This window comes from Bos grunniens, chromosome 22, assembly GCF_055505025.1.
Source record: "Bos grunniens cultivar Pamir isolate PY7600 chromosome 22, Bosgru_T2T1.0, whole genome shotgun sequence".
Lineage (NCBI taxonomy): Eukaryota > Metazoa > Chordata > Mammalia > Artiodactyla > Bovidae > Bos > Bos grunniens.
This window is the reverse complement of record NC_141186.1, coordinates 56,471,814-56,485,752: the sequence shown is the minus strand read 5'-3', so window position 1 is coordinate 56,485,752 and position 13,939 is coordinate 56,471,814. Positions and strand designations below refer to the sequence as shown.

Below are 13,939 nucleotides of genomic sequence, written 5' to 3'. Positions count from 1 at the left end.
CTGTCCATCACCAACTCCCGGAGGTTGCTCAAACTCATGCTTACTAAAGAGCCCCAAATCCAGACTCCAAAATTTGCTGAAAGCAAACTCTAGATTTTAAAGAGATAAATATCTTTATCTTTCTTGGGGGTCCATAAATATTTCGGGGCTTCTTTATACAACTATCTTTTCTCTAAAAAAGGCTAATATGTATTAACAGTAACAGAAGGGCTCATAATGATGGAACTGGGTCTGGCAAAGCAAAATTGTACAAACTAGAACACAAAAGGGATTAAATCACAGTACAGGCAAAGAGATAAAGCACTAACCAACCACTTGATACCGAACAGCAAAGATAATGAATCGAAGACAAACACCCACCAACGCACAGCTATGAAAATAGCAGACTCTTCAACCTGCCTTCCTCTACCTCCATACTTATAATTCTCAGCCTATTACTGTTCCAGTGGCAACAATTAAATAAGAGCACAGAGCCTTTATTTTTTCTTCTCCACTTCAGGCCACAGGGAAAGCTGTAAAAAAAAATGGGGGGAGGGCGGTTAACTATGACTGTTCAAAGAAGAAAAAGGCTATCTAATTGTTAGTGTTCTTTGCTCTGGAAATTCCTAGCTTCTACCACCTCATGGATATCTGAGAAAACCTGATGACTATTTCTGAAGGTCACAGAACTGAATGACCAGAAATAATGGCTTCCTTTCTGGCTCCCTTGGGTATCCCTTTCCATCAAATGTGAATCTGCAAAATGTTTTAGTCATTGCTAAGAGGCAATTCTATGTAGCAGATACAGAAAAGTAGAAACAACAACAACAAAAAACAAAAAAAGGGGAGGGGGCCGGGGCGGGGGGTGGAGACCCAAAACATCAGCGACACATTTGTCTTACCAAAGCCCCCTGTCAGGCAGTCTGCTGATTTTGCTTGCCACAAAGCTCATCCTTCATTTGTGCACTGCCAGCGCAAGCTTGGATCGCGCAAACAATCACGACCTCTTTTGGCTATAAGCTCTTTCCATTTGTCCCAGCTTCCAAACTGCAGACGAGCTGTGGCAGAGTCTGTCACGGCTGCACATACTTGGTTTCCGAGAATAACGCGGTAAATGAGGACAGCTACCACTGGGAATGCCTTCCCCCACCAACAGCCAGCCGAAATGAAGCTTCTAGTTGATCCCTGGGCTTCTCACCTTCACAGCCTCAGAGAAGTGCCTTTCACAGAACAGGCAGGTACAGCCACACCACATCAACATCCCCGCATAGCCACCACCCTGCAGTACGGCCTGCGTACTGTTCTGCTTCTGTCTCCCGTGTCAGCTCTTGGAGCTTTCTACACTGGGGAGCCAGGGAGGAAGGACTCTGTGCTGAACAAACAGAAAGCTTCTGCCAAACAAGCATCCGTGTGTGAGAGAGAGAGTGTGTGTGTGTACGCGCACGCGCGTGCCTGGGTGTGGGCACAGTTTGCTAGAGCTGAATGCAAATGAACAGTTTGAGACCGGAGATCACAGACAGTATCTGCCGCTCCTCTCCAAGCTGTGAGCATCTTTTATAAAAGACAAAAGCATCCAACGGGCTGGGCTTAAAGCTACAGGACGTTCATTCACCATCCACATTTGTACTCTCATTTACAACCAGAGAACAGCTCAAGGAGGTAAAAAATATTCTAAATAGGGTAACACTGTTTAGGGAGCTTGGTTCCACAAAGACAAAGAAAAAACAATCCATGTTTCAACAGAAGACTAAAAGATTGCCAGGACAAATTTCTATGCTTTTCTAAAGTTTCTTCTCTTATTTTTCATTTTAGGTTTACAAAGTCATTTAAATGAAAACTGAGCAAAGACAGACTTCTTGTGCAGAGCAGAAGACCCTGAAGTCTTTTTCACTATGGACAACAGGAAAAAAAAGCTTCTGAATGAAAAGCAATAAGCTCTCTGAAGTGTAAGTAACAGATTAAAACACCACAATCGTAAACCTGAGCTCAGCTCCTGTACCATCACATACTATTTATGGAATACTCACGATACTGCATGAAAGAAGAAAATGTTTTCAAGAGACTGTTCCTGCCCTGAAAAAGTCACTTTGGGATTTACCCTAAAACAACCCATCAAGGATGTCTGCATGATTAATTAGCACTCTTACCGCAATAATCAGGTCAAATCTAAAGAAACCAACTATTTTGTGATCAAGAAAAATCTTTGTAAATTATTTATGATCACAAGAGGGATGGGAGGTTATCAGCAGAAATTGCGAAACAGTAAAGTGGTAAAAAAAAAAAAAAGAAAAAATTTAAGTGTCCTTTCAAGGGACTACCCGGTGTTGTCTATCAGATATTTTGGAGTTATCCGATAGTATAAATTCTGCGTCTTTGTCTCTGGCTAGGTTATTCTAAAACTGTAGAGATGGAAATTACCTTGTGGATAGTGCTGATGATGAGATACAGGTCAATTCTGTCTGGTAGAGAATATAAACTTCCTTAAGTCCAATTCTCATTTTAATATCTTACTGCTTCCTAATAATTGGTGAATTAGTGAGACAAATAAAATCTTTGACACGTGTATTCAATTTGAATGAGAGTCACAATTTTTCCTTTGAATAAAACCTTTCACATTTGAATCTGTAGCTTTTATTTTGTAAAACATCTAATTAAAAATCAATTGTCTAATTCTGTCTGTTTTAATAAGGTTCTTACAAAAGACCTAAGAACCAAGAACTATTTTTAAATTTTTAAAGAGTTTTAAGAACAAAAACAAACAAAAAGAACACATAATAGAGTACTCTTGTGGCTCTCAAAGCCTAAAATATTTATTTTCTGCTTCTTTACAAAGAAAAAAGAAAGCTTGCTAATCCTTGCTTCACAAACCCAGACAGCGTATTAAAAGCAGAGTCCGTCTAGTCAAAGCTATGGTTTTCCCAGTAGTCAAGTATGCATGTGAGAGTTGGACCATAAAGAAGGCTGAGCGCCGAAGAACTGATGCTATCACGTTGTGGTGCTGGAGAAGACTCTCGAGAGTCCCTTGGACAGCAAGGAGATCAAACCAGTCAAACCTAAAGGAAATCAGTCCTGAATATTCATTGGAAGGACTGATGCTGAAGCTGAAACTCCAATACTTTGGCCACCTGATGCGAAGAGCCAACTCATTGCAAAAGATTCTGATGCTGGGAGACTGAGGGCAGGAGGAGAAGTAGGCAGAAGAGGTTGAGATGGCATCATCGAATCAACAAACCTGAGTTTGAGTTTGAGCAAACTCTGGGAGATGGTGCAAGACAGGGAAGCCTGAAGGGCTACAGTCCATGGAGTTGGAAAGAGTGAGGTATGACCTAGCAACTGAACAACAACAACAATCCTTGCTTTAGATCAAAGTTACAGCATCTCAACAGGCATAGATATTTGAATAAGCGTGATCAACTTGACAAAATAGAAGACACTGAGGATTCAATTGGCATTTACCAGTAAAGTCAAGTTAGGACCCAGACAGAAAACAGGCTCCTTTATACCACCCAAAGACATATCAGGGATATTTTATTGATAACACAAAAAGTTTCCTTTAAAAACGTCTTAAAATGTTCAAATGTTAATTTACAAAGAAACTTTTTTTTTAGCTTTATATATTATTTTTGGCTGTGCTGGGTCTTCACTGCTGTGCGTGGGCTTTCTCTAATTGCTGTGAATGGGCTTTTCATTGCAGTGGCTTCTCCTGTTGCAGGGCACGAGCTCTAGAGTGTAGGCTCAGTGGTTGTGGCCCATGAACTCAGCTGCTCCAGGGCATGTGGGGTCTTCCCCAACCAGCGACTGAACCTGTGTCGCCTGCATTGGCAGGCGGATTCTTAACCACCGGACCACCAGAGAAGTCTCAAAGAAACTGTTTAAAACTGTTTTTCATTGACTGGTTTTCAGACTTCTCAACACTGATTAAAGTTTACTGAATATGCCCTTAGAAAGAAACAAAGGTGAACACAAATTTTACTAGAATCTAATTTACGAAATCCTTTTAAACATTGTAGTATAAATACAATAATCTGGAAATAAAAATAATAAAAAAAAACTACTAAATTCAGGATTTATCTGACAAGAAAATATTTTTTCCCTCAGTAATACAAACCTACAACAGTATTTTTACTGTGTTCAACACTGTTGAGTACTGGGGGGAATGCTGAAATTTTATAGGAAATAGATTTTATCTTTCTAAAAAACTCTTGGGGAAAGAATGCCTTTTAAAAACTTCTTTGTTATGCAACATTTCAAATATGTGTAAAAGTACAGAGGATACTGAATCCTACACAGTGTTTCCAACATTAATTAACTCATGGCTGGTCTTTCCTCCCTCCCATGCAATGATTTGGAAGCAAATCCCAGACAAAAGATACCCTTAACATAAACCAAGACTAATTCTAGAGGCTTTGCTCTATTATTAAAACCTATCTCAGCTGTAAGATCTCATGGATACTACTTTATTTTTTGGACAAAATGCCTAAAGTTCTCCCTCTCTTTCACCCTTCGCGATACTTCATGAAGGATCCACTGGGGAAAAATGTCCAAAGACTGAGGAACTTTGCTCTGTAAAGCATCTGACCTTCTTGATGCTGATGCCTGATGACTGGCTGGATAAACTTTTCCCAAAGTGGCCAAAGATAGGTAAAAGGAAAGCTGAATCGAGGAAGAAAAATGATAAATTTAATAAATCAGTTACTGTCTGTAATAGCAGAAAGCAGAGGATAGATTTGCAAGGGAGGCACTGAAGTCAAGACCTGTGGCAACAGCTGGCCGTGCATTCCTCAAGGAGTCTCTTTTCTTGCCCTCCTCCAGTAGGTTACAGGCTCACCTAAAGTCCTTAACTAGCAAGCTCCCACTCAACTCAGTAAGAGGGAGGTTTTGTTTGACTTCAGCAGCTTTCTGTATGCAAAAGCAACCCCTCATAACCAGCCAGTGGGTGGGGGAGCAGAAAAGTGACAAAGAAAGTAACTGGAAAGGAGTTTAAAATCTTTTGAGATTAGTATAGTCATATGAATCTCTAAATAAGGCAAGTGCTTTCTTTTACTGCTTAGAACCAATTAGTTCAGAAAGGAGAGCAACAGAATTAGTGCCAAAGCCAATACCAGAATATGAAGCTTTAGGAAAAGAATACAGGCACCCGCCTTCTTCAGAAATTAACCAGGTTACCTGCCTTGCTGTTCGAGACAATTAACTGAAGACATGCAATTCTGATCCAAAAAGGATGTCCTAGAGACATTTCCATGACTAGTGTCAACGTTTAATGTATAACAAATATGAAGCCAAATATTCACATCCTTTGGCCCAAGTGTGTTTACAGTAAATGCGAACAGTGTGTAAGTGAAGAACAAGTCTTGCTGAGGTCAAAGACTCACATCAGGATAATGGTAGTCAAAATGGCTGATTAAGAATCTGCACTGATCTTGAAAAATACAATAAGCACAGGTTCACGAAGTTACAGTCCGGAAACAACTCACTCCTAGAGCTTCAGTGAACTGGATCGATGTATGTAGAGTAGATGTACACACAGCAGTAGTGTACTTATCATTATAACCACAGAGGGGAAAAGGAAGGGGACAAGGAGGATAACAGGACATCTACCGAAGGCAATAAACACGTTCTAACAAACAAAGTATAGAGAATTAATGTCCCTTCAGATACTAATTTATTTTATTCTATTAAAAATGTTTAATTGAAGCACAGCTGATTTATGATGTTGTGTCAGCTTCTAGTGTTCAGCAAAGTGATTCAGTTGTGTGTGTATATATATATTCTTTTTCATATTCTTTTCCATTATGGTTTATTTAAGCTTACAATGTAGGCTCAATGAATGTCCAGTGAATTAATCCGTAAGAAATAAGAATATAACATCGTATCACCTCAAACACACGCTTATGTTATATTTAAATCTACAGATAGCTGTGGCTAGTTTCTGCACTGGAATCTTCCATTTTTTTGTATTCAGTGTTTCACAGAGCCACCTCTGATTGCTGGACAGTGTTTGCTTATGAATTAATTTTAGTCCTTTAAGGATTCCCTTAGTTTCTGATATTCCACAAGCACATAAAAAGCAGAGTTACAAGATTTTTTTTTCTCCACAGAATTCCAAGCCAGAGTTGTAAGAGACCTTAGACGACAGTCTCTGTGTATGCTCAGTCATGTCTGACTCTTTGTGACCCCATGGACTACAGCCCATCAGGCTCCTCTGTCCATGTGATTTTCCAGGCAAGGATACTGGAGTGGGTTGCCATTTCCTACTCCAGGGAATCTTCCCAGCCCAGGAATTGAACCTGCGTCTCCTGTGTTGGCAGGTGGATTCTTTACCACCGTACTACTTTGGAAGCCCCAAAAGATCGTCTACTCAGTATTTAAGTGAAATTTACTAGAAATGGGGGTGAAATCATTCACAATTAAAATCTGGAGACAAATTTCTCATATAAGTCTAAGAAGCAATAACTATAGAAGGCCTCTGTTCTCAAGCCATTATTTAGAAAATCAATATGGAACTGTCTCTAGTTTGTTCTTGACTTTGGCACACTCGGGAAAAAACATATTCCATCTTCCCAAGAATATTTTCTGACAAAATTACTTTTTATCTTATAATGATTTGATAAAAATTAATTTTGCAAACTTGTTACAGTCAAATTAATTTTACCTTTACAGTTTAGATGACTGTTAAGACTTTATAAAGAGGGCTGAGCACTGAAGAATTGATGCTTTTAAACTGTGGTGTTGAAGAAGACTCTTGAGGGTCCCCTGGACTGCAAGGAGATTAAACCAGTCAATTTTAAAGGAAATCAGTCCTGAATATTCATTGGAAGGACTGAGGCTGAAGCTGAAACTCCAATACTCTGGCCACTGATGCAGAGAACTGATTCATTGGAAAAGACCCTGATGCTGGGAAACACTGAAGGCAGGAGGAGAAGGGGATGACAGAGGATGAGATGGTTGGATGGCATCACCAACTCGATGGACGTGAGTTTGAGCAAACTCCGGGAGCTGGTGATGGACAGGAAAGCTTGGCATGCTGCAGTCCATGGAGTCACAAAGAGTCGGACACAACTGAGCGACTGAACTGAACTGAAGGCTTTATATGGTATTATAGAATTTGCAGCCCTTTAATCTAGGGAGTAGGAAAGGAAAAGTCCTAATTAAAATTCCTAATAACTTAGTGCTTTGTCTTGCACATTAAGGGGAGAACTTTAATAAAACAAATTTGCTCGTGACCAACTGATAACAAATGTTCTTTTGGTGGCTTTTTGTAAACAAAATTGAGATGGGAATATTGTTAGTCATCTCTCGTATTCTTTTCAACTACTAGGAACTCTGTTTTCTCTCAGGGTGTTTTATGTTGTATCAAAAACAATGTTTCTGTTATAACATCCTAATGTTAGGGTAATATTAATAATGCCACTTTTCCAGAATTTTAATTTCAAAGAATGACTAAGACAACCTAATTCTTAAAATGTACTGTAATAGAACAAGAGCTTCATCTGATTTAGGTTAATTAAGATCCCACTAGGTAAAGACTTCCTTTTTTGCTATAGGATCTAAATTACTTTGAGTTAAGAGATTGCCAGAGAAGCTACTCACAGCATTTCTAACTCACTTCTTTGGTATTTTCTCTTTAATTGAAAATGGTGTTAAGAACAGCTGACCTTTCCATAAATCACATAAATATGGTACAGCTGAATCATATAATGTGGTGACTTCTGCTTTACATCTGAGAATACCACTGAATTCCAACTTTACAGCTCAAAATTTTAATTACTCTTTTCAACTGCTTGACATCTTCAACCCTGACTAAGCATAGCAATGTCATTAGTGACGGATTAATGAAGAGGTTGAAGAGGACCGGAAGCACTTTGCAGCAAACCATCAGAGACCGTGTTCCAGGATGGTGTTTATCCAAGTTAGTAATCTTCACTATTTCATTCACTGACTCAGTTATGAATAATCAATTATAATTTCCTCCCCTCAAAAGGTACCATGAAAAACTCTGTTAAATGTACTGCTGAAATCTAGATGTCCTGTCTTCAGAATATCTCTACTACTATAGAAATCCTATTAAAAAAGGGAATGAGCTTAGTCTAAGGATAATCAAACTTAGAAAATCTGTTTAGTGCCTTCCCTATGGGCTTCTTTTACAAAGTACTTATTTACGTATGCCTAACCACTGGTCTGGAGTAGTAACAACTTAATGCTAAGGAGACTGAAAATTTGTCTATTTTTCAAAGAATTAATAGCAGCCAGAAAATATTTCTGTACCCTTAATTTTAACATTAATAAAAAATGGAAGCATGAACTGTTTAAGTTTTAATCTTAAGACTGTTAGTGTTTTAGCAACTTTGGATCAAGTAAAATGTTTAGAATACATATATACACCATATGGTTACACTCATTTCACTGTATTTTTTTTATTTCAAATTCCTATTAATTTGTAGGCCACAGAGATTTGTGCTCACGCTCAGTTATCGAGTCATGTCCAACTCTTTGCAACCCCATGGACTAGACACAGCCATGATCCTTTTCCATGTAATTTTCCAGGCAAGAATACTGGAGTGGGTTGCCATTCCCTCTTCCAGGGGATCTTCCTGACCCAGGGATCGAACCTGCGTCTCTTGCATTGGCAGGAGGATTCTTTACCACTGAGCCCCTTGGGAAGCCCAGGCCACAGAGATCAACCTCATGTAAATTAAGATATGCAACTCTTCACTTAAGGAAGATTTTGTTCCAGCAAAATAATGTGCAAATTAAGGATTTAATATGGAATAATATTTATTACATTTGAAAATGTGTTACACTTAAAAGTGACTATATAAAGAATTTAGAATGAATGCTTTTGAAAGTAAATAATTACCCTATCCAGAGTTAGAAAACTTTGTCTAAATCCAGATTTTCCTCTGTACTAGTAGTACTAGTTGAAGTCCAGTAAACTCCTTCATTTATCTTCTATGAGTAGTTTGTAACTGAATAATAATCAGTTAAGAAATTGCTTTTTAACTCTATTAACTGCCTAGAAACAGAAAAATAAGTTTGAGATTGGTGTCTCTGACCATTTCTGAGAGTCATAGGAAGATGTGTCACTTTATTTCTAAAACCAATCTATATGTGTCTATACACATATATTCTGAAACGTCCTAAAATCTAACGATCTTGAGAAGCTGTCTTGTGAAATAGCCTTATTTTACAAGTGAGGAATAAAAGCTCTGGCATGTTAACTAAATCCCCAAGTTCCCATCTGGTTCTGGCAGGACTGGGACTACAGCCCATACCTCTCCAATGTACTCCTCGTTTACTTATTAGGCTTATTACTTGTTGTCATCTTCCCCAACTAGAGTGGAAGTTGCATGAGGTCAGAGAGCCATCTCAACTCCCAAACTCTGATAGAAAACAGATTCTCCAACAACTGTTTGTTCAGTGAACAAATGATCAGTCTACATCACCCTCTGTTTCAGATAGGATATACTGGAACTCTGGCATACAGTAATTTCTGGCATGAATTAAAATAATCAGTGACAAATGTTCTTAGGCATTAAGTCAGAGCTCTCAACCTATTTTTCTTCTCACAGTCTTAAGGGATGTAAAACATTCTCCGGAGGAGAAGGGAAGCATTTTGAGCACTGGGAGTAGGGAGACGCTGCCCTGCGGAACAGTCTTCTGCTGCTGTGCTGTACACTTCTCATCCACCACTGAAATCACTGTTCTAGCTATTCCTTTCGAATCAATTACAAAGAAATCCCACAATTACAAAATACTGTGGGCAGATCTTTGCACTGTTTCATAGGCATTGTTCCTAGGGAATCTGACCTTTATGTAGCACTCTGAGCCCCATGAAACGATGAGAGTTGGTCAAGCAGCAGTTGAGATGGGAGGGGAGTTTTATCATTTGAAATTTCACCATTTAATAAAGTGACAGTCCAATGTAAATAACTGTTTAAATGACAGATAGCATCTGTACAGAACCAAATAATTATCACCATAAATTCTGGGCATTCGTACAGAAAATCAAGGCAATTTATATAGATGTGTGTTGTTGCAGGGTTATTAAAGAAGGAAAAAGCAAATTATTCATCTTTAAGTCAACATCTGGGAATATTATCTTGTGTAATGTTTAAAACACAAATATAACTTCAATATATAAGCAATGCGTTCTGTAATATCTCCAATTCTTTCCTAGAATCAGATATGTTTTCCCCTCTAGAGTTCTGTGCCTTTAAAATGTTTATCCTGCAGTTTTCATAAAGTATGTTGCAACCTCATGCAAAGAGTTTATACATAAACCCCTATCTACAGCAGTTTGATGTATCCAGAAGCTAGAGCAAGTACCTCTTTTCTGAACATTTTAATCATTGTTTCAATGAGAGGATCCTTGTGGCACAGCTGGTAAAGAATCCCCCTGCAATGCGGGAGACCTGGGTTCAATCCCTGGGTTGGGAAGATCCCCTGGAGAAGGGAAAGGCTACCCACTCCAGTATTCTGGCCTGGAGAATTCCATGGACTGTATAGTCCATGGGGTTGCAAAGAGTCGGACACAACTGAGTGACTTTCACTTTCGCAGATTTGATGAATACTTTGGGTCAGTGAGAGACATGGGTAGAGAAGCAAGTTTAATCTAAAATTATTCACTCAGGTACTAAGTGATTTTGGCAAGATTTTCTCTACTCATGGATTAAGGCAATACACAGACAAAACAATGTCAATTAAAAATATTCAGATTACGTTTTACGTTTTCCTCCTCTTTTTGGACTGTCAATAACGAAGAAAAAGGAGTTAACTTCTGTTTTACTATCAGTCTCCACCCCCTATCCTTTCAGGGCAGGCCTATGAATTCTTTTCTTCTGAACACCCCATTCAACCTGGGATTGCATTCTTAATAAAACATAGATAAGGAAACTGACCTTTTATAACCTCAGAACAAACAGAGATGTGCCAGGGTTTTAAAATCCAAGATACAGAACAAACAACAGGAAAAAAAAGGGGGGGGGGGAGGGGGACACAGAGCAGAGGTACAAATCTGTTAATAAAGCTGGCATTTAAAGTGATCAACCGTAAGGAATAGGAGAGTGACTTAACACCAAACTTCAGAGTGAAAAATCTATTTGGATCTTAAATACAGTGGCTCACAACAAACAATAATACATATCAGCTTTAGGATCAGGTAAAACTGTACAGAATCTGTGTGCTTCAGCATGTATCTCTTAGAAGAGATCTATGTATTATTTATAAACCCACAACACACCAAAAAATCATGGTAAACTACAGCTGTTAGCCACACTTTGTACTCCTGACTGTGGATGAGATGTGAAAATGGTGGATTCGCTGTGAAGCTGGGTCACCCTCCCATCCAGTTGAATCTCAGGGACTTGCTCCACTGATGCCGAGACATAGTACCAAAATATGTGCATACCGCTTTACAATTCAGAAAATTGCCAAGTCTTTGGGAAAAATACACGAAAAACAAGTAGCTGAGTAATAAGAACCGTTTTGTTTTTCTTTTTTTAATGTGAGAAATATTTCAAATGGCTTTAATCCAAATCGTGATTGGTTATGCATGCCTGGTATCTTCAAATTTAACCCAAGCTTTCCCCAAGTTGCCAAAGGCAAAGGAAACTCTGGTTCTCTGAAGAAAACACTTAATTTTGGAGAACTACTCAGCCTGAGAGAGTGAGGATGACATTTACTCTGCACTGAAGCAGCCCCGTCATACGGCAGCACGGGACACTCTGGTATCAGCTGAGCATGCCCACACAGCCAAAGAACACTCTGTGCGTTCTACCTAAATACCTAGGGGTAAAATGAACAACTAGGAAGCACAGAATACGCCTCTCCATTACTGCCACCTCACACAAGTCAGTCCCAAAATAGCATATGCCCAGGGCTGAGATCTACTGCTGAAAAATGCGAAGTTTCAGCAGCTCAAAGCATTTCCTGTGTCTGTCTCAGCTACCAGCCCCCACTTAAAGCTGTAGAATTATAAGATTAAGGAAGAGATTTGAGGGAAAAAAAGACAGATACACACACATATACAACATACGGTTTCCGAGGAGAGTGAGGGTTCCATGCTTGTGAGGGAGGAGGAGGAGGAATATGCCGAAGAACCCTCGGGTTTCTCCCAGATTTGAACATGCTGTACTGTGGCATGAGGTCAGCAGAGACTGACTCCAGCCCTGTGAGGCTGAATTCTACCCTGACAAAGCAGGATCACTGTAATATGAAGCAAGAGGACCCAGGGCATGTTGGCTGCTGTACAGAGTGGCTGTTCTAGAAAGTAATGGCAATTCCAAAACAAGGGATCTATGCTGTCACATGAGGTGATCTTCAGCCCAGTTAAGCAATAAGCACCCAAAATACTCTGAATCCCAAACACAGGCAGGTCAAAACATTAGGAGAAAACTTTGTTCCTCAAACCTATTTTGTGTCTGGAGGAAATGAGCAGGAAGTGGGAAATTCTAAGAACTATTGGTTATTTTGTTTTGTATCACAAATAATGTCCAGATTCTATTCTAAATGAGGCATAGTCGTTTGGACACTGTGACCTAGCCGAGGAGCCCCAAAACTTTTCTATTACTTTACAAAGGAAGAAGGGAGAATGTTCTAAAAAAAATATTTTTGGTGTTAGAGATACGCTGAAACTGAAGAGATGGTTTAAAAACCTCATTTCTCCCAAATACCCAAAAGGCAGAGGTTGCTGCAGACCTAGCGCACATTACCATTTCTTTTTAGGTCACCAAGAATGTATATAACTGTACTGTTAGAAATTTTTCCCTGAAATAAGGGGAACACACACACACACACACACACAAATCATGAAGAGAAAAAGGAACCAGGAGATGGAATTTCCGTCAAGACAAAAGCACAGGACACACAGTGCAGACAACCCTCCCCATTCTGTGGTCTCCCTTGTATCACGGAAGGTTTACTCCAGACCAGAGTGACCCAATCCTTTCATCATTCTCAAAAAGACAAAGCTCTGATGAAAAGACTGGATTCCGGACTAGGGGTGGGGTTAGGCGTGACTATCAGGGGAGTCTCCGGAGCAAAGGACACATGAACACGCACATGCACACCCTCAGTCAGCACACAGCATCAGCTTTCCCGCAAACGTCTCCCGAGTCCTCTGAAGCCCAGTTCTGCCATTTCTGGGATGCATGGCAATATAAATAAGAACACCTCAGGCCTCTGAGACTTCTGGGACTCTCATTTCACCTTCAAGCACTTCAGGCCGCCTCACCTAAAGCATGGGCCCCATGCACGTTAATTCCCTTTCACAGATCTGTTCTCACAGACACCAACCGCCACGGATTTCTACACAGAAACTGAAAGTCTGCAAATCAGAGTGTGAGTTCAAAGTTCTGTGCTTCCCCTGTGCCAGCTGACGATATCTCCAACAGCCACACTGCATCGGGGAGAAGCATGTCTGCTGCTTATTCATTCAGCAGTGGCAGAGGCTAACAACTCAAGCCTGAACTCTGTGCTTGTCATCAAGAAGATAACGGCACAGCTCAAATCAATGAATAAAAGCTGTTCTGTTCTCTTCTTGGGCTCTTTTCTGGTCTTGTACTCTTTTCAGTGTTACCTGTAATGGTGCGAAGTCGCTTCAGCAGTATGACTCTTTGCGACCCCATGAACTGCACCCTGCCAAGTTCCTCTGTCCATGGGATTCTCCAGGCAAGAATACTTGAGTGGGGTGCTGTGCTCTCCTCATTGGTCTTATATGTCCAAATAGTATTTCTCAACTCCACCAGGGAAAGGACAAGAAGTGTGGAAAGAGCAGAACGATCAGAGCTATGAAGTACTCAGGATCTGCCTAGTTTCACATTCAAAAATGAATCACAAGCACTTTACGGGTGGGGTGACAAGGGTCTTCAAAAGGTATGAATATGAGAAAATCAATTCAAGTAAAAAAATAAAAAATTCTAAGAAGTGACATCCTCATGGTCCAAAGCAAAGTCTGCCCATC

At 39.8% G+C, this 13,939-nt stretch overlaps 1 protein-coding gene and 1 long non-coding RNA gene across 35 annotated transcripts in view; one reads left to right on the top strand and one right to left on the bottom strand.

The window, feature by feature from the left end:
• TMCC1 (transmembrane and coiled-coil domain family 1) overlaps nucleotides 1-13,939 on the bottom strand; it is a 156,697-nt gene that overhangs the window by 33,812 nt on the left and 108,946 nt on the right. For 4 of the 34 annotated variants that reach the window (XR_015151845.1, XR_015151846.1, XM_086368601.1 and 1 more), the window contains exon 1: nucleotides 11,999-12,158. The exons of 21 other annotated variants lie outside the window; for them this stretch is intronic. Coding sequence is in view for 6 of the 13 variants with exons in the window: in XM_086368601.1 (XP_086224727.1) it covers nucleotides 11,999-12,040 (42 nt within the window). In the remaining 7 variants the exon portion in view is untranslated. Of the gene's footprint in view, nucleotides 1-360; nucleotides 513-881; nucleotides 1,412-11,998; nucleotides 12,409-13,555; nucleotides 13,711-13,939 lie in introns of those variants that run through there. 9 more of the 34 variants (XM_086368611.1, XM_086368614.1, XM_086368599.1 and 6 more) reach the window with 7 other exon arrangements.
• On the top strand, nucleotides 1,190-2,555 carry LOC147348684 (uncharacterized). Its single transcript, XR_015151848.1, has 2 exons — nucleotides 1,190-1,638; nucleotides 1,792-2,555. It is a non-coding gene; the product is annotated as an uncharacterized LOC147348684 (long non-coding RNA).